General features: G+C 45.7%; 1 protein-coding gene across 1 annotated transcript in view; it reads left to right on the forward strand.

The window, feature by feature from the left end:
• Positions 1-3,539: 3,539 nt before the first annotated feature.
• The window catches only part of YWHAG (tyrosine 3-monooxygenase/tryptophan 5-monooxygenase activation protein gamma), a 32,548-nt gene continuing 14,769 nt past the window's right edge, over positions 3,540-21,318 (forward strand). Inside the window, exon 1 of the mRNA XM_034965412.3 lies at positions 3,540-4,172. Coding sequence (XP_034821303.1) covers positions 4,086-4,172 — 87 coding nt within the window. The 5' untranslated portion in view covers positions 3,540-4,085. The remainder of the gene's footprint in view (positions 4,173-21,318) is intronic.

Genomic DNA, 21,318 nt, shown 5'->3' on the forward strand with positions numbered 1-21,318 from the left:
GGTTGGAAATGTTACCAAACTCCCTGGAGAAGCTTTTCAGAATCTCTTCCTATGCAGCCTGAAAGAAGTTATTTTTTAAACAAAATATTTACAGTGCTTAACACACTCTGAATTCCTTGAGGACAGGGGTCCTCCAGCATCTGGCATAGAGCCTGCAATATTCCCCCACGGAAACTCTTTCATTCCACATTCTCATCCACACTTCATGTTTCCTATTTTATTTTTCACTTCTTATTGATTTTTTTGTTGTTATTTAGTTTTTATTTCATAGTCACAAACTTAACTCTGCAATCCACCCAGACATGGAAGGGAATAAGAAAATCATGGGACTCAAAGGGAACTGTAGCAAGAACACAAAGATGATAGGATACTGGGAGCAAATGGGGTGGATGGATAGGTGCTCTCCTGAGCTACTGAAGGAATGGTCTGGTGGTTAAGATAAAACACAAGTCAAATTTATTAGAGTTGTCCACAGTCAGCAATGGTGATTTTATTTTATTTATTTTTTTTTTTTTTAGACGGAGTTTCACTCTTTTTGCCCAAGCTGGAGTGCAATGGTGCAATCTCAGCTCACTGCAACCTCTGCCTCCCAGGTTCCAGCGATTCTCCTGCGTCAGCCTCTGGAGTAGCTGGGACTACAGGCACCTACCACCACGCCCAGCTAATTTTTGTATTTTTAGTAGAGACAGGGGTTTCACCATGTTGGCCAGGCTGGTCTCGAACTGCTGACCTCAAGTGATCTGCCCACCTCGGCCTCCTAAAGTGCTAAGATTACAGGCGTGAGCCACCGCGCCCGGCCGTAGCAATGGTGATCTTCTTGCTGGTCTTGCCATTCCTGGACCCGTAGCGCTCCATGGCCTCCACAATATTCATGCTCGCTTTCACCCTGCCAAAGACCACCATGCTGGCCATCTAACCACTTAGTCTTGGCAGTGCAGATGAAAAACTGGGAAGCATTTGTGTTGGGTTCAACATCTGCCATGGGCAAGATGCCAGGATCTGTATGCTTCAGGATGAGGTTCTCTTCATCGAATTTCTCCCCATAGATGGACTTGTCACCAGTGCCATTATGGTGTGTAAAGTTACCACCCTGACACATAATCCCTGGAGTAATTCTGTGAAAGTAGGAAACCTTGCCGGGCGTAATGGCTCACACCTGTAATCCCAGCACTTTGGGAGGCTGAGGCGGATGGATCATGAGGTCAGGAGTTCGAGACCAGCCTAACATGGTGAAACACCGTCTCTACTAAAAATACAAAAATTAGCTGGGCGTGGTGGTGCGCGCCTGTAATCCCAGCTACTTAGGAGGCTGAGGCAGGAGAATCGCTTGAACCCGGGAGGCAGAGGTTGCAGTGAGCCAAGACTGCACCACTGCACTCCAGCCTGGGCTACAGAGCGAGACTCCGTCTCAAAAAAAAAAAGAAAAAAAAAGAGAGAGTAGGAACCCTTATAACCAAATCCTTTCTCTCCAGTGCTCAGAGAACGAAAGTTTTCTGCTGTCTTTACAACACTGTCTGCTAACAGCTCCGATATGTTAACATGGCTTTACAGTTTAGATGAGAGGTCACTTCTGTTTTTGTTTTTTGTTTTTTTTTGAGACGGAGGCTTTTTCTGTCACCCAGGCTGGAGTGCACTGGCGCAATCTCGGCTCACTGCAAGCTCCGGAGAGGTCACTTGGCTTCTTGGTTTCCATGCCCCTAACCTTGAAGGAGACGCAGCCCAAGGGCTCAATAGTAATGTCAAAGAACACGGTGGGATTGACCATGGCCAGTAGTAGAGTACTCCTGGCAGCAGCAGAGTCTGCAAAGCTCACTTTTTTTGTTGTTTTGTTTTTTTGATATGGAGTTTCGCTCTTGTTGCCCAGGCTGAAGTGCAATGACACGATCTCGGCTCACTGCAACCTCCACCTCCCAGGTTCAAGCAATTCTCCTGCCTCAGCCTCCCAAGTAGCTGGGATTACAGGTGCCCACCACCACACCCAGCTAATTTTTGTATTTTTAGTAGAGATGGGGTTTTGCTACGTTAGCCAGGCTGGTCTCGAACTCCTGACCTCAGATGATCCACCAGCTTCGGCCTCCCAAAGTGTTGGGATTACAGGTGTGAGTCACCGTGCCAGGCCAAAGCTCACTTCTTTTTTTTCGAGACGGAGTCTCGCTCTGTCACCCATGCTGGAGTGCAGTAGAGGGATCTCAGCTCACTGCAACCTCCGACTCCCGGGTTCAAGTGATTCTCCTGCCTCAGCCTCCGGAGTAGCTGGGATAACAGGTGGGCACCACCACGCCCAGCTAGTTCTTTTGTATTTTTTGTAGAGACAGGGTTTCACCATGTTGGCCAGGATGGTCTCGATCTCCTGACCTTGTCATCCGCCCGCCTCGGCCTCCCAAAGTGCTGGGATTACAGGTGTGAGTCACCGTGCCCAGCCTTTAAAAAACTTTTTATTTTATTTTTTATTTTTGAAACGGAGTCTTGCTCTGTCGCCAGACTGGAGTGCAGTGGCGCAATCTCAGCTCACTGCAACCTCAAAACTCACTCCTTACTGACTTCTAGCATACTGTACATATCTCACCTATTTTCTTGGGCAGGGATTTTTGTCTGTTTTTTTCACTACTGTACCTCGTGGCTTAGAATAGGGCTTGGAACACAGTAGCTTCTCATAGATAATTGTTGAATACATAAAGTAAATAAAATGTGCAGTCAAAACTATCAGGCCTGCAGGCATGGTGGCTCACATCTGTAATCCCAGCACCTTGGGAGGCCGAGGCGTGAGGATCGCTTGAGCCCAGGAGTTCGAGACCAGCATGGGCAACAAAGCTAGACCCCCGTCTCTACAAAAAAGCAAAACAAAGCAAAAAAACCCATGCTATCTGCAAGCTATGTGGAATAATATGAACGAGAATATATCAGCGTGACCTCAGTAGGTATGTATGTCTTAGGAGGGGAGAGAAGGGCTGGACAACCAAGCCCTAGACGCAGCCCAGTTAGATGTGGAGTAGGCTCCTGGTAGCTGAACTCAATCTTTAGCACTCCACCCTGGAGAGGAAGAAGGGGTTCTCCAGGGTCAGCCAGCAGACAGCTGCATCCTTTCTGGAAATCAACCACTGTGGCCAGCCGGTATTTGTCGTTCGTCCATGTTTTCACCTATTCAGGCCCAAGAGCCTCAAGGTGGGGTGGGGGGTTTAATGGAAGCTCGTAGGGGGTGGAGGTGACAGTCCCCAGGGTCTGGCCCCTTAATTCGGCCATCCCGCGGGCAGGCACCACACTGAGAGTCTGGATCTACAATGGACGCGCCTCCTGTCCTTCCCCCACCACGACCTGCTACGTGATCTCGGAAACAGGGTCTAGGACTGAGGCCCCTGCCCCCTCCTCTCGTAATTTCCCGGAGAATATGGGGCGGGGCGGTGAATCAGCACTCGCAGGGACTGATGCAGCCCTGATCCCCGCCAGGGGTCCCCAGCGGCCTCGGGATTCGAAGCACCCCCCCCCGTCTTCCTGCGCCTGCGCGCTATGTCCGCTGGGAATTGTAGTCTTGACCGCCCCTTTGTCCTTGGTCTCCTCAGCGCCTCAGTCCACTGCAGGTTACACTACAACTCCCAGGGGCCCATGCGTCCGAGGCCTGGCGGGGCGGGAGGCTCAAGGGGGAGGCGTAAGGGGGCGACTGGAGAAGCTGGGGTGAGGGAACTGGGGAGTGAAGTGAAAAAAGGGGAGAGTGGGGGCGCAGTGGGAAAGGACGGGGTGCCCGGAAGACGCGCAGGGAGCCCAGCTGGGGAGCGGGAAGTTCTAGCCGCGGCCGGGCTCGGGCGGGGCATGGGCGGGGCTTGCGGACGGGCGGGCGGGGCCTGCCTTCGTCATGCGGCGTGGGCGGGGCCGCAGGGGGTTGTCCGTCAGTGGCACGCACAGCAGCCGCAGCCGCCTCGCGCCCGGTCCCGCGGTCGCAGCTCCAGCCGCCTCCTCCGCGCAGCCGCCGCCTCAGCTGCTCGCTCCGTGGGTCGGTCCTCTCCGGCACTTGGGCTCCAGTCGCGCCCTCCAAGCCCTTCAGGCCGCCCCAGTGTCCTCCTCCTTCTCCGGCCAGACCCAGCCCCGCGAAGATGGTGGACCGCGAGCAACTGGTGCAGAAAGCCCGGCTGGCCGAGCAGGCGGAGCGCTACGACGACATGGCCGCGGCCATGAAGAACGTGAGTGTCTCCTCCCCTCCCCCGCCGCTCCCTGCCCCTCCGAAGACGCGGTCCTTGGCGTGGAAGGCCCGGGGCTTCGTCGCCCTGTCGCGATGGCGGGTTGACCGCCCCGTCTCGCTCACTGAGGGGGGCTGGGGAGGGTCCCGAGAGGCGACGGGAACCTGGGCTGTGACGCGGCCTCTTTTCGGAGTCCCCGTGGCCCCGCGGCGCTGCCATTTCGGCCCGGCGCGGGCGCGGGCCGGGGCGGGGTCCCGCGGGGCTGGACTTGGGAGCGGGGTCTCCGGCCCCCGCGGCTCTAGGGGTGCAGGGGACCCGAGCGGGGAGGCGTGCGCATCCTTTGTGCCCCACTTCCCCCCTCCTCCTAGCCTGGGCGTGGGGGCGGGGGACCGCATGGATGCGGTTCCTCTTTCTCTCCCTGGTGTCTGGGCGGCGCCTTTCCCATTCACTCAGCAGGTCTCCCGGTTTTCCACCTCCCCAGCCCCCCCCCAAAATCTTCCCCACTGTCTGTCCCGACACATCCCTGAGAATCTTCCCAGAAACATTGTATAGGGTCTCTTGAAAACCTGAGCTCCGTGGTGCAAAATCGAAACCACCTTGCTCACGTTTTTCTTAACAAAAGGCTCTTCTTTCTCCATTCGCCCAAAGCAAGTCCTCCGGCTTTTAGGAAGGGAGAACGTTTGTCTCGCTAGCGTTTTCATTGATCATTCTCAACATGTCATCTCCATTTTATTCCCTAATGTTTTTGTATTAAAAAGGGTAGGTATTGCCTGTAAAATTAAAAGGTGGTGAATGTAGCTGACTGGTTCGATTCGTGTGACATATGCCATTTCTTTTTTGAATACAGGCACGCGTCTGTTGAAATTCCTATAAGTTGGGGGAAAAAATATTCTGTCTGATCTGATAGTGCAAACAAAGCCGTGGTGAGAGGCAGTATCAAGTCATTCCAGAAGATTCTGCATTTGTCATATTGCAGAGAGCCTAGACTGGGTGGAGGCTGGGAGGAGTTATTTTAAAGGGGAAAAAGTCTTTTTAAAAATTTTTGGTTGTTAGATGCATCTGAGGCTTTTTTTTGTTTAAGCGAGTACATCTTCATGCTGATGAAAAGAGAATACCGATCTCCAGTTGTCGCATTTTGTCTGGGTTGCAGGTTCATCCCTGTATTGCACCATTTTGTCAGTAACACCACATTTATCTAATGGGCTGTCAACCAGTTTGATATTAGAGGAGGGGGAAGTATTGAGCATTATGAAATGAAAGGTAGAAAATTAATCTAATGATTTCGGGCCCCCACTATCTTAATATTTAATTTCCTGCCTTATGTAACAAAGATTTTCAAATTCATCTCCATTGTGAAGTGGATGCTGGAGTGTACCTTGCGTGTTACATCTTTTAAATGAAGCATTATTGATATTACAGATCAATTCTTGAATAAATTTACTGGTTCTCAAAAGAGGACAATGCTGATACCTTTATATTTAAAGCAGCTATGTTAACAAAGAAAGGTTTTTGTCTTATTGAAGAGAACTGATTCTGAAATTCGGAATACTGCTGTGGCCACAGTCGCTGTCTTACAAGGTTTTAATGCTTAAATGATGTAAGTTGCACTTCTAATAGGTATCAGTATTGGAAATATCTTCAGTTCGTGTTATTTAGACTCTTCTAATTTTTCCATATTTCTAGTTCCACAGGAAAGCGAGTGACCTCGCACCTATATCCATAGCAACCAAGTGATGTCACACACAATGACACAGAGGCTGCAATGCACCTAAGGGCTGGTAGGGAGTGTGCAAATGGCATTTATCCAAGGTAATGCAGAAATTAGCCGATAAGCCAGGTGGAATCGAGCACTTCATATTCCACCAGATGAGAATTAGTCCAAAAAATAAGGATATCATTTACCCTTAGACATGCAAATCTGTGACCTCTAGCTAGGCCTTGTTCACCCTATTGCTAGCTTTCTCACAAAAGTTTATAAGATGCTTTTTTATATTTTTAAACATTCATCTCACTTATTTAAAATACTGGGCAATGATGGAATAAAAGTAGAAATTTTAAACGATAATTTATGGAATAAAAGTAGAAATTTTAAACAAGAATATAGTTTATGACACTAGTGCACAGATGGGATGTATACTTGTGTTTATTGCAGATAATTAATTTGGCAGGTTTTAATAAAAACCTTAAAAAAATGATGACTTCCTACTGAGTCATTTTCAGTTACTAGTAGGGAATGAAAACCCGTTCCAAAGCCTTTTAAGTTGAGATTTGGGAAGTTTGTTTTTTACTAGATTTGTGCTTCTGCTCCTTCACAGTATAGAGGAAAGAACAGTTTGTAAAATAAAAACCTTTTTTCAAATCTGTTTCCTGTGACTTTAAGGAAATAGGCTCTGTCCCTCATTTTCCTCATCTGTAAAATGGGACAATACTTGAAAAAGTTGTGCGGATTCAATAAGAAATGTAGTAGGTGTTCCAAAATGGCAACTACCTAATAAATTTTCTTCCTGTTTATAAAAGTCATCGTGGAGAATTTGGAAACTGCAGAGAAAGAAACCAATCTTACCACTCAAGTGAGCTCTCTTTTAAGGCCGAAATCATCCTGTTGATAGAGGGATTAAAATTTATTTGAGTTTAATGAAATTATCCTAGTGCTAACACTATTGGGATCTGTGCAGAATGATAGTTCTTTGTGGGTAACCAGGACAGAAGTACTGTATTGTGCAGTATTTTGAAAAGAAGGAAAGAGGAATGTTAGGTCTTTTAAGACAGATGTTTAGTCTTGTATTGAAGGAGAGTGAACACCTAGATGTATCCTACGTATTAGACAATACTGTCTTGTCCTTTGACTTTTACTAGTCTCTTGAGAAGTTATTATTTTAAGTAGGCTACTGGTACTTGCCTCAGGGGGAGAAAAGGTTCAGGGTTACTAATTTTGTTGAAGTTACTGAGTTAAGCAGTTTAACTCAATGAGGGGTGGGAGGGCAAAGGTGGCAAAAGGCTATCATAATTTTTCTAAATCTTCCTAGTAGGATCAATAGACTTTCACATTCTTTCTATCTTAAATATTCCATTCCCCCTCCCCCCCCCAGCTCTTCGAGGAGATCAGTAGCTATTATCACTAATGGAGTAATGGTACCTCTGTAGACTCTTCAGAGGTGGAGTTCTGCCAACCATTATTCTAAGTCATGTGGCTTGAATTGTTCTCTTCTTGGGCGTGGAAAGAATACAGATCATACAGCTTGCCTTTCATGTGTTAGCCTTCACAGTAACTGAAGCAGATATTAAGTGCTTTTTCTGATTATTTTGGAAATCTATGTGTCTTTTGAATTCTACTGAGGTTCAACATGGCGCTAAATGTTCATCCTCATTGCAGTCCTGGATTAACTGCAAACCTAAGAGTAGGATTTCATCTCTTGTACTCAAGGAAGCCTTATTTATTAAGCCAATCTTTAAATTATTGAAAAGAGTGGAGAAAACGATGTGTTTTTATCGAGGTAAAAGTTGCATAACATAACTGTCACATAGTCACATCAGATTTCAAGTGCAGATGAGTGGCATTGGGTACATTCAGTGTTGTGCAGCCGTCACCTATGTTGAAGAAGAGAGAAAGTGGTTATTTTTAAAAAGTGATACCGGTCTGGACTACAGCTGGCTGGAATTCAGCACGCCATTACCTATTCAGGAATGTGTCGATAATGGAGTGCCCACAACAGCTCACAGCCAGCGATAATTGTCTATCCCTTTGTCTTCGTTTCCAAGCGTCTGAACTGAAAAAAGGGAATTAGCTTTAGCTACGTTTGTACTGTATTTCCACTTAAAAAGTTATGGAACTTGAACAGTGTATAATGTTCACCCAAATAAATAAGAACAATTTACTTGAAATCTGAGCAAATCGTTAATTCTTTGGGGATTATGGAAATTTTGCTGGTGTTCTAGTGACTCGTTTTCAGCCCTAAGGCTGGCTTTATTATCAGTGATTTGCCGCCTGTGTGGTGGTGGTTTCCTAATGAGTAGGATGCAGGGTTGAGACTGGGGAGCTCCTGCAGCATGAGGCTCTCAACTGATGGGACGCCAGCACAAGACATTCAGTACCTTGTGGCTGTCAGGAGCTGGATGGGAAAAGTAGTTACTTTTCCCTTCTTTGCCCATTCCCAATATCAGCAGTCCTAACCTTATTTTATTTTATTGTATTTTATTTTAATTTTTTTGAGACGGAGTCTTGCTCTGTCACCCAGGCTGGAGTGCAGTCGGCAGTGGTGTGATATCTCGGCTCACCGCAACCTCTGCCTCCCAGGTTCAAGTGATTCTCCTGCCTCAGCCTCCCAAGTAGCTGGGATTACAGGCACCCACCACCAAGCCCAGTGAATTTTTGTAGTTTTGATAGAGACAGGGTTTCCATGTTGGCCAGGCTGAGCTCGAACTCCTGACTTCAGGTGATCTGCCCACCTCAGCCTCCCGAAGTGCTGGGATTACAGGCGTGAGCCACCGTGCCCAGCCTCAAGGACCACTTTCTGTGCTCGGTAGTCAAAGGGAAATACCACTTTTAAATGATATAAAACGTTATCTTCTCTTTGCCTTCTTTTGAAAGTTACTTAGTGTTTTACCAGATATTCCAGTCTATAATTATGTGTGCATTTGATTGCTTGGTTTTTTTTTTTTTTTTTTTTTTTTTTTTTGAGGCAAGGTCTCACTCTGTCACCCAGGCTGGAGCATGGCTCACTGCAGCCTCCACCTCACAGGCTAAAGTGATCCTCCAGCCCCAGCCACCCAAGTAGTTGGGACTACAGGAGCATGCCACCACACCTGGCTATTTTTTTGTATTGTTTTTTGTAGGAACGGGGTGTTGCCATGTTGTCCAGGCTGGTCTTGAGCTCCTGGACTCAAGCAATCTGCCCATCTTGGCCTCCCAAAGTACTGGGATTACAGGTGTGAGCCACCACACCCAGCCCGGTCTATAATTATAATGCAGCTAAATGTTGCCTTTCTACAAAGGCTACCAATACTAGCTGCCTTATGGCCTCTCCTCTCAGAATTATTTTTCTGTATCTTCCCCAAATTCCATTTTAGGTGTCCGCTATCATTTTGATTAACTACCAAAACATATTATTTTACTTAAAATTGTCATTTGTAGAAATCTTGAAAATTTTGATATTTTGCTAAATGAATTTATGAATTTGAGTGGTAGAAAATTAGTTACACGAAAACTGATTTAAAAAATTCCCTGGGTCAGGCACGGTGGCTCACGCCTGTAATCCCAGCACTTTGGGAGGCTGAGGCAGGTGGACCATGAGGTCAGGAGTTGGAGACCAGCCTGACCAACATGGTGAAACTTGTCTCTACTAAAAATACAAAAAATTAGCTGGGTGTGGTGGCATGCACCTGTAATTCTAGCCACTTGGGAGGCTGAGGCCAGAGAATTACTTGAACCTGGGAGGCAGAGGTTGCAGGGAGTTGAGATTGCACCACTGCACTCCAGCCTGGGTGACAGAGCAAGACTCCATCTTGAAAAAAAGAAAAAAAAATTCCCAAAAGAAAGCTTTAATTTTAAGGTAAATAGTTATAAATAATTGGTTTGCTACCATGATTTTGTAGAAAAAATAAAAATTGTAAATCTTAAAAGACCATGTGCATGAGTCTTTTCTTTCTGTTTAAAGAACTGGTGAAGTCTTAGTTAAATTGCTCCCAGCATTTCACTTCTTAAGTGTGTGTCCTACAGAAATAGACTTTTCTTTACCTGAGTTGAATACTGCTAATATGTGCTGCATGGCATTAAGTTTTGGTTATGGGCCGGGTGTAGTGGCTCACGCCTGTAATCCCAGCACTTTGGGAGGTCGAGGTGGGTTGATCAATTGAGGTCAGGAGTTCAAGACCAGCCTGCTCAACATGGTGAAATCCCATCTGTACTAAAAATAACAAAAATTAGCTGGGCATGGTGGCGCATGCCTGTAATCCCAGCTACTAGAGAGGCTGAGGTAGGAGAATCACTTGAACCCAAGAGGCAGAGGTTGCAGTGAGCCGAGGTCATACCACTGCACTCCAGCCTGGGTGACAGTGCGAGACTCTGTCTCTAAAAAAAAAAAAAAGTTTTGGTTGTGAATAGGAAAGAGAGTGTTCTTACATAATATAGATTTTTAACATAACATTAAAACAATAAAATTATTCCAAATAAACTCTTGGGCTTCTTAACCTTTGGAAGGGTACCTGTCTTTGGAGAGAGAAAGCCCATTTTGGTGAGTGGGACCCAGGTACCCAGCTTTCCTCTGAGCAGGGGTGTCCGAGTTGGGAGTATGACAGTGACAGCAGTGGCCAGCTGAACATGTAATGACAGTAGCTGAAGAGGAGTCACTGATCCACCCCCAACCTGCCGCAAGCTGAGTATGAAGAGCAGCTGCCGTGGGCAGGGAAGTGAGGAATGGCTAAGGGAGCGAGGGGAAGGCTTTAAAAAGCCAGGTTTCTTTTGAAGCCGTAGAGATGATTTACATTTCTTGAGCTGTCTGAAAGGAATTACTCATATGACTCTTAAGCTACCATATTTAAAAAACCCAGATCTGGGAAACAAAATGCCTATGGTGCTAGTTGTTTAAGAATGTAGAAATCAGCTTGAATTTTTGACTTTCTATACAGACTGCTTTTGTAGCAATCTAACATGAAGCAGTGAGCATGTCTTTGCAGTGGAGGTGCAGCATAGTGAGTAGCCATGCGGATAACCCCATACTCATTGGCAGTATGTTATGATGTGAGGGCCCGCCTGGCCTGGGTAGGCTAAAGAGCAGTGGTCCCCAACCTTTTTGGCACCAGGGACCCGTTTCATGGAAGACAGTTTTTCCATGGACTGGGTGGGGTGAGGGGTAAGGGGATGGTTTGGGGATGAATCAAGCACATTGCATTTATTGTGCACTTTATTATTGCTACATTGTAGTATGTAATGTAATAATTATACAACTCACCGTAATGTAGGATCAGTGGGAGCCCTGAGCTTGTTCTACAATTAGATGGTCCCGTCTGGGGGTGATGGGAGACAGTGACAGATCATCAGGCATTAGATTCTCATAAGGACCATGCAGCCTACATCCCTTTTGTGTGCAGTTCACAGTATAGTTGGCACTCCTTTGAGAATCTAATGCCACCGCTGATCTGACAGGAGGCGGAGCTCAGGTGGTAATTCGAGCAGTGGGGAGCGACAGACTTCTTGCTCTGCAGCCAGGTTCGTGACAGGCCATGGACCCGTTGGGCACCCCTACTATAGAGAATAGATGTTATTATTTTCAAACCTTCACATTAGGTCTTGTATCTGTGTAATAGAGATTAAGACTGGAAGTTATTTTTCCTACTAGGTTGAAAAAAATGACCCTACTCAGAAAGGCGAGAAGAATGATGAACAGGAGAGGAGAATACGAACAACAGAAAAGGGCATTCCAAGGCGAGGAAAGCTAGTGGGGACAAGGGAGTAGGGAAGGAATATTCTAGAATATCTTGGATTTTGGAATGCCATGCCTATTTAAGGGAGTCTGTAGTCTTTGGAAGGCTGTGAACAATGGGATTGACTACTGAAGACAAAAATGTTGGTGGCCTTTCAGGATGCTAGAAATTTCGGGGGAAAATGACAAGAAGAATCACCATAATGATTCACATGCAGGGATATTTCCATCGTGTCTTTTTCTACAGTTTATATTCTTTTGCACCTTGCTTTTTTCACTTGACATCATTTCAATGATATTCTGTCATTATTTTCAGTAGCTGAATAATCCTGTGGATATATCATAATTTAATTATTTTTTTGCTTAGTATTTAGGCTGTTTCCAAATTTACATTGTAAATAATATTGATGTGTGGGTATAGATGGTCCCTGATTTCAGATGGTTTAACTTAACGATTTTTCTTTTTTCTTTTTTTTGAGACAGCCTTGCTCTATTGCTCAGGGTGGAGTGCAGTGGCGCGATCTCAGCTTACTACCACCTCTGCCTCCTGAGTTCCAGCGATTCTCCTGCCTCAGCTTCCCAAGTAGCTGGGATTACAGGCACGTACCGCTACGCCCGGCTAATTTTGTATTTTTAGTAGAAATAGGGTTTCCCCTTGTTGGCCAGGCTGGTCTCCAACTCCTGGCCTCAGGTGACGTGCCCGCCTTGGCCTCCGGAAGTGCTGGGGTTACAGGCATGAGCCACTGCGCCTGACCTTAACCTGACGATTTTTCAACTTTACGATGGTGCAAAAGCAGTAGGCATTCAGTAAGCTCCTCCACTTAGGAGGGTCATGTCCCCATAAATGAGTTGTACGTCAAGGAGCATCTGGTATCTTTCAGGCACAATTCGTACGTTAAGACAGACCCAAGAGGGGAATTGCTGGAAAACCAGCTAAGAATAATGTTTAAGGTCCTCACTAGTACAGGGTATGCTTGAAAGTTTTGAAAGATGTGTTTGAATAGGTATTATGTATACATGTTTCAGAATTCAAAAGGCACCCATTGCCCTTTGTCCTCTAGGAAGGAAAATGAGGTTGAAGCAGGGGTAGGCTCGATGCCAGCTTATTTGAGGCAAGGGCCCATCTCCCTTATGCTTCTTTGGAGTGATTGCCTTTTTTTTCCCTTTGACTAATGGAAACTTTCAAACATACAAAATAAAGACAAATAGTACAGTAACCCCCGTACACCCAGCTTCACCATTTTTCAGCACATCGGTCTTTTATCTGTATTTTCTTACTCTTCTGGCCTCCTCGGGGATTATTTACCAATTTGAAAGATGGCTTTTTGGAGACAGTCTTGCTCTGTTGCCCAGGCTGGGGTACAGTGGTCCAATCTCAACTCACTGCAACCTCCCCCTCCTGGATTCAAGCAATTCTCCTACCTCAGCCTCCCCAGTAGCTGGGATTACAGGTGCCCACCACCACGCCTGGCTAATTTTTGCATTTTTAATAGAGACCAGGTTTCACCATGTTAGCCAGGCTGATCTCAAACTCCTGACCTCAAGTGATCCACCTGCAGGCATGTTTTTGTTTTTCATCGTTTGCTGGCCACGTAGAAAAAGACTTCAGATTTTTGGAACTTGATCTATTTATTGAGGAAGGGAAAACAATATGGCACAACTTCAAACAAAGCTATCATTAACAGATTAAATTTTTAAAACTTACATAGAATGTATTTCTACCAACATTATTTGGAGCTGTGGCATGTAGATTCTCAAAAACACTTGCTGAGTGAATTACAACTGCCTCTTACTTTCATTTTTTGGTACCCTGTTGCATTTTGATCTTGGTTTTCTCTTTTCATCATCTGGCTGTGTGTGTGTGTGTGTGTGTATGTGTATTAATAAATGATGACCAAAACGCGTCTGGACCGCAGTGGAAAACTTACAGTACTTTTTGGTATGTTTTTTTTTTTTTTGAGACAGAGTCTTTCTCTGTCGCCCAGGCTGGAGTGCAGTGGCGCGATCTCAGCTCACTGCAAGCTCTGCCTCCCAGGTTCACGCCATTCTCCTGCCTCAGCCTCCCGAGTAGCTGGGACTACAGGCGCCCACCACCACGCCCGGCTAACTTTTTGTATTTTTAGTAGAGATGGGGTTTCACCGTGTTAGCCAGGATGGTCTCAATCTTCTGACCTCGTGATCCACCCACCTCGGCCTCCCAACGTGCTGGGATTACAGGCGTAAGCCACCACACCCGGCCGGGAAGATGAGATTTTTTAAATTACACACTTAGATGAAATATTGTAATATAGTTTGATGTTTACTGTCACCTTGGGAAGCATTTTTATGTACTTTTCCCATTTAATTTCACAACAGTTTTATAAAGTGATAATCTTCTGATTTTAAAGGTGGAAATGTTTAATTTGCCTTAAAATTTTTTTTTCAAAGTCTAAGGCTCATGGTTTGTAATCCCAGCACTTTGGGAGGCTGGCTGACTCACGCCTGTAATCCCAGCACTCTGGGAGGTGGAGGCGGGCGGGTCACCTGAGGTCAGGAGTTTGAGACCAGCCTGGCCAACATGGTGAAGCCCTGTGTCTACAGAAAATACAAAAATTAGGCCAGGCGCGGTGGCTCACACCTGTAATCCCAGCACTTTGGGAGGCTGAGGTGGGTGGATCACGAGGTTAGGAGATCGAGACCATCCTGGCAAACACGGTGAAACCCCGCCTCTACTAAAAATACAAGAAAATTAGTCGGGCGTGGTGGCGGTCACCTGTAGCCCCAGCTACTCGGGAGGCTGAGGCAGGAGAATGGCGTGAACCCGGGGTGGCGCAGCTTGCACTGCACTCCAGCCTGGGCAACAGAGCGAGACTCTGTCTCAAAAAAAAAAAAAAAAATTAGCGGGCATGGTGGCATGCGCCTATAGTCCCAGCTGCTCGGAGGCTGAGGCATGAGAATCACTAGAACCAGGGAGACAGGCTACAGTGAGCTGAGATTGTGCCACTGCACTCTAGCCTGGGCGACACGCTATCTCCAAAAAAAAAAAAAACGAAGTCTAAGGCTCTTGTTTTAAGTTTTTGTTTTTTCTAGAAAAGGGGTCATGGGTAAAGTGGATACCAGCTGTTGCTTCAATTGATCTCTTTCAATTAATTTTAGCATATGTTCCATTGCTTGCAGATGCATGGAAAATCCTTTTAAACTGCTGCATATTTAATAATTTTTCCATTGGTTAACCTTGAGATGGTGGCGTGTCATCTAGGTTTAAATACAGAAGAACTCATTTCCTTTAGGACAGTTGAAAGATGTATTACTCAATACAAGTGTAACCCGGTTTCTTTTAGAAAACATTCGATCCCACAATTGCAGTGTGTTTTTTGAATGTCATTTAACAAAGGAGAGCTTGAGATTTTTAACATGAGGTAAGTGCTGTAGTTTTGCTGTTTGGAGTCTTAGAGATATTGCCAGGAGGCATGAGGGTACCACTCAGAACCGAATGGAAGCAGATACCTCACTCAAAAGAAACAGATCTGGGAGGAAGAGAAAACCTTTTGTATAGCAAATAAAAACCAGAATAATATAGTTTTATGTGGAATTTGCAAACTGGAGTTTGGAGCATGTTTTGAGGATTTGGGTGAAGATCAAAGGAAGAAAAGAGATGCTAGTTATTTATATTGTATATAAGATATTTTCGTAGACATTCGAGTGTTTTTTTTGTTTGTTTGTTTGCTGAGACTGATTTTCCCTCTTATTTCCCAGGCTGGAGTTCAATGGCACGATCTCAGCTCACTGCAACCTCCACCTCCCAGGTTCAAGCGATTCTCCTGCTGCAGCCTCCCAAGTAGCACATGCCACCATGCCCAACTAATTTTTTTGTATTTTTAATAGAGACAGGGTTGCACCATGTTGGTCAGGCTGGTGTTGAACTCCTGACCTCAGGTGAACCACCTGCCTTGGCCTCCCAAAGTGCTAGGATTACAGGCATGAGCCACCGTGCCCGGCAGACATTTGAGTATTTGAATGTAAGCATTTGAATATTTTGTAGACATTTTAGGCAGGTGAAAGAAATAAATGCACTGATCTAAAATCCTAGGAAAGATACGGTTGTGATGGGAGTCCTGTTGAACATCTGTGGGGATCTTGATTCCACAAAAGAAATTGAAGTAAGCCTAGGGTGCTGTGCTACTGGAGACGGACGCTTAGTTGACATTGGTCGTCAGGGAGGGTTTCCTAGAGGAAGTGATGCCTGCGCAGTGTCTTTGGGGAACTTGAGGGAGGGGGAGAGGTTGGAGGAAGGAATAGCCAGGCAGAGGGCATAGGACGCTTAGTTTCAGGATGGAAAAGGAGAACTGGTGGCATGATTTGTCTAGTCCTTGTTGGTGGCATTCAGGGAATGCTGTGGTGGTGCGCTTTTTGAGGGAGTAGCAGGAAATGAGTTGAAAGAGGTTAACAGGAACCAGTTCACGAAGGGCCTTCTGAGGTTTGTTTCTTCTTAAGCCATGGTGAGTCTCTTCAGGCTGAAGAGGACCATAATCTAATTTTTGGTGTGGAGAGATCCCAGGCAGCAGTGTGGAAACTGAGTACGACAGTGAGGCAGAGCAAGGGGAGGCTGAGGAGTAGATTGTCAGGTCTAGTCTTCAGGGACCTGGACAAGAATGGCAAGGGCAGGTTGGAGAGGCAGAAATGGGTGGCCAGAGATAGAAGAAGAAAGAGGAGGAGAAAATGGTGGAAAAGATGAATTCTGGTGTTCTGCTGAATTTGAGGAAACACTTAAGTGGAGGCAAATTAACTTGGCTACAGGTCAATTTGACCGCCATTCGTAACAGTGCCCTGGCACAGTGTAAGCAAAGAAACATTTAGGATCCACTAATAACCAGGCTGGCCTAACAGCTGCAGAATATAATATCCTCTTCCCTGGTAGAACTGACATTCAAGAGGGAGCCACTTTGTATCCATGTGTGTTGGAACCATGCAGAACAAAGGTCACCCAGAGAAAAATGTAGCATCTGTGTCACAGTGTAAAGTGCTGGGGAGTGGTTGGCACTTAAGTAGTGACTGGAACGAGGAAGGAAAGACCAGGAAAGAAGGCTGACAAGGGGAGGAGAGCCTCAGGAAAGAGCGGTCATCAGGGTTAGATGCCTCTGTAAGTTCAGACTTAAGATGAAGACCAAGAGCACTGGATGCCTGGGGTCGGAAGACAGTGACGACTGTGTAGGGCTGTGGGGTTGAGGAGGGAGTGAAACATTGAAGAAATGGTAACAATTATAGACTTAATTCCAGAACCTTGATTTTGAAAGAACCAGGAAGAGGTGGGATTGAAATGCATCATTTATTTTTTATTTTATTTATTTACTTACTTATTTTTTAATTTTTTTTTTGAGGCGGAGTTTCACTCTGTAGCCCAGGCTGGAGTGCACTGGTGCAATCTCGGCTCCCTGCAACCTCCATCTCCCGGGTCCCGGTTCAAGCAATTCTGCTGCCTCAGCCTACCTAGTAGCTGGGATTACAGGCTCGTGCCACCATGCCCAGCTAATTTTTGTATTTTTAGTAGAGACGGGTTTCACCATGTTGGCCAGGCCGGTTTTGAAGACCTCATGATCCGGTCACTTCGGCCTCCCAAAGTGCTGGGATTACAGGCATGAGCCACTGCGCCAGGCCTCATTTTTTTAAATCTTAACGTTCATTGTATGTTAATGGGAAAGAGTAGGAGAGGGAGAATAGAAGAATGTAATAGAATGACCAGTGGGAATCCATGGAGGGGGAAGAAACATCTTTTGTTGGCACTCAACAAAGGAGGCAGTGATCGATGCAGCTACTTTTGGAAGAAAGGCTTGGCCGGGTACGGTGGCTCACGCCTGTAATCCCAGCACTTTGGGAGGCCGAGGCGGGTGGATCACGAGGTCAGGAGATTGAGACTATCCTGGCTAACATTGTGAAACCCCGTCTCTACTAAAAAATACAAAAAATCAGCTGGGCATTGTGGCGGGTGCCTGTAGTCCCAGCTACTCGGGGGGCTGAGACAGGAGAATGGTGTGAACCCGGGAGGCAGAGCTTGCAGTGAGCCAAGATCGTGCCACTGCACTCCAGCCTGGGTAACAGAGCGAGACTCCGTCTCCAAAAAAAAAAAAAAAGCCTTAGGATAGGCTTAACTAATGGTCACGTTCCTCTATGAAGAAGAGGTGGCAGGCAATAACCTAGGATTGCCAGGCGGTTTGTAGTGACTTCAACCTCTAGTTCTCTCTCTCAGTGTCCCCCTCCCTCACCTAAATCTTGGCTGTGAGAGTGGGAGGAGGGGCAGGGGGTTGGATTGATCTGGGTATTTTAGGGATGGTGTAGCAGAAGGACAAGACAGTGATATGCCTGCAGAAAGAATGGAGTTGCTGGGTCTCCATGAACCTTGCAGGGAAGGACTAAAGCCTGAAGGGAACGTGCTAAGAGAGAAAGGACAGTATTCAAGAGTAAGTCTTTTATGAGTAGGGACTGGGAGGTTACAAGAGTTTGACTTTAAAAGTGAATGATTCTGCATAAGGTCAAGAGTGTGGTTTGGGGTAAGTTGTCCCAATTGATGAGTTCAACTAATGTTTATAATTCATTTTTGAGAATAGCCTTGGGATAATGGAAGTGGTAGAGGTCTGGACACAGATAAATAACCCCATTTAAAGTGACATTGATTCCAGGAGAAATTGTAGAAGCAAAGATCAGACCTGAAAGAGATGATCATGTAGGAGTCAATATGGGTGTGTTTAAGAACCTTTTCAACTAATTTTGATTGAACTAATTTTGGAATAGGGTTTTTGACTGCCAGCCATGGGAGTGCTGGAACATAGTATATCTGGATTTTTTCAAGGCATTTGATGAGGTGTCTTCCTGATACGGAGTTAGGTGAGCTGTAGAGGCATGTCATGTGCCCTAATTGTTAAAAATGTTTTAACAAGCCTAATTCTGAGGTGGGCTGATCACCTGAGCTCAGGAGTTCAAGACCAGCCTGGCCAACATGGTGAAACCCTGTCTGTACTAAAAATACAAAAATTAGCCAGACGTGGTGGCATGCACCTGTGGTCCCAGATACTTGGGAGGCTGAGGTGGGAGCATCTCTTGGACCTGGGAGGTGGAGGCTGCAGTGAGCCGATATCGCACCACTGCATTCCAGCCTAGGCAACAGAGCGAGACTCTGTCTCAAAAAAAAAAAAATCCTAATTGTTTGCTTAAAGTCCTGTACCCTGATCCCCAGGTTCATCTGTTCCATTACACTTGGTGCAGGTGTTGCTTAACAGTAACACTTGCAGAGAAAGTTAGATCTCGGGCTTTGACTGACATCTCAATAGGAATTGAATATGATTTGCTTTTCATAAGTCAGTTTAGTTTGGAGCTGTGAAATACAGTATTAGTGTTTGCTTGTCTCAAACTACCCCAAACAAATATTTGTTAATTCTCACAATTTAACACTGGATGAACTGCAGTGGCCTCACCCACAGTCTCTCACCTCCAGGTTAACCCAGGCTTCTTCACGTGGTGGTGGAAGGTCCCAGCAGCGAGTCCCAGCTCACAGGCACTTTTCAAGCCTTGTCTATCTCATACTTGCTTAGGCTCCATTAGTCAAAACCAAGTCACATGACCAAGTTCAGATTATGGAGGTAGAGAGATAACCCATCTCTTGATGAGAGTAGCTGGATTCATATTGGAAAGGAGGTGGGTGGAAGGAATGACAGAGTCAGGAGGAATTACTAGGACCCTTTTTGAAAACAATCTCAGCTGGGTACATCATGTGGAGATTGATGTCATTCAGCACACTTTCAGAAGTGACTGTTGAGTTAAGTTACCACCGTGATTCATGGGTGATGCTGATTCACATGGCCAAGCCCAGATTCTAGGGGTGGAGTATGAGCGTTATATTAATGTGAAGAAGTAGAGAGAGGTGTGATGGGAAGAGTCTGAGTCTGGTGGCCGGGGTATCGAGAACTCACAGCAGGGTTCTTCTGCTTCCACAGTATGTGCATTCGGAGCAGATGATCCTTTGCTAATGTGGAGGCCGTCCTGTGCATTGTAGGGTGTTCAGCAGCATCCCTGGCCTCCACCCAGTAGATATCTTAATAAAGCTGATTTTTAAAAACAGCTGCAGTACACCATAGTTTACAACAGCTTTTACACATAACAACCTAATTTTTTTTCTTGAGATGGAGTCTTGCTCTGTCACCCAGGCTGGAGTGCAATGGTGCAATCTTGGCTCACTGCAACCTCTGTCTCCTGGTTTCAAGCGATTCTCCTACCTCACCCTCTCAAGTAGCTGGGATTACAGGTGCCTGCCACCACACCCAGCTAATTTTTGTATTTTTAGTAGAGACGGGGCTTCATCATGTTGGCTAGGCTGGTCTCGAATTCCTGACCTCAGGTGATCCTCCTGCCCGGCCTCCCAAAGTGGTGGGATTACAGGTGTGAGCTACTGCGCCCGGCTGGTTAATTTTTTTTAACAGTTTAATTTTTTGGTGGGAAAGTCCTCTCTCCCCGCCACTTCCAAGTCAGATCTATGATAAAACTAGTAATTAATTAGAAATAGCCACTAGTTTGTTTGATGAGTTCAGAAAGTAGCCCAGCGGAGGTTCGAAGCCTGATATACTAAATAGCAGGCTGAAAGGTATTGATAAGCAGGAGCGCATTTAGGGGAAGATTGGGACAGGGATGGAAACAGTGAGTAAGGTTAGAGAAGACTCTAGGATATGAGAACCAGTCTCGCCAGTTTCAAAAATGCATTCTGGCCCCCAAGAGAGAAAGATCTTAAGGCCAGCGAATGGCAGTTGTAGGGAAATAAGCAGCCTTGATATGAAGAAGTCAAGTACTTGTTAACTTCTGAAGGTGGAATTCAACCAAGTTCTCACAGGAGTGTGCAACAGAGGGTCAGAGACCGTCCTTCACCCAGCAGGGTTTGTAAGAAGGAAGGGAGTGCTGGTTTGGGGAGGAAGGTGTGGGTTATCTGCATTTCAGAGTGAGTTCTCTTAGTGTGTTTCTTCTTTGACTTTTTCCTCCGTATTGGTGGGATCGAATGCTTCATAATGACAGATACCCATGGCAGGACATGTACATTTCCTGTCCTTTTTCATTTTTCTTTTATGATAGCTGTGCATAAATCTAAACAAGCCCTTTCATTCACCTTTTTGGAGAGGATATTGAGAAATATAACCTGCACTACATTACTAGATGTTGGTAGGAGGTCACAAGAGGAGGATTAAATGTAAGAGCCAGAGGTCAGTGCTCCATTACAGTGAGTTTTCTCTGTGTAAGTCCATGTATTAAGAAGCATCAAGTATTTCGAATTTTATATTTCAAACAAGTGAGCTGATGATGTTTGATTGCTGGTGTGTGTGAGAGTGCTATATAAACTGTCGTATAGTGCAGCAATTTTTCAGTAGCTTTGTTGAGATATAGTTTACATACCATGCGATTCACCCATTTAAAGTGTGCAATTTAATGGTTTTCAGTATGTTCAGACTTGCATAACCATCACCACATTCTAGAACATGCCATCAACCCAAAAAGAAACCCCATATTGGCAGTCATTCCCCATCACCTCCCCTCCCAACCCAGCCCTAAGTAATCACTAATCTGCTTTCTATTTCTATGGATTTGCCTATTCTGGACGTATTATGTAACTGGAATCAAACAATATGCGGTCTTTTGGACTGGCTGCTTCCATTTAGCAAAATGTTTTCGAGATCATCGGTGTAGCATGTTATCAGTGCATCATTTGTCTGTCTAAATAA

Source organism: Pan paniscus, chromosome 6 (assembly GCF_029289425.2).
Source record: "Pan paniscus chromosome 6, NHGRI_mPanPan1-v2.0_pri, whole genome shotgun sequence".
NCBI classification, from domain to species: Eukaryota; Metazoa; Chordata; class Mammalia; order Primates; family Hominidae; genus Pan; species Pan paniscus.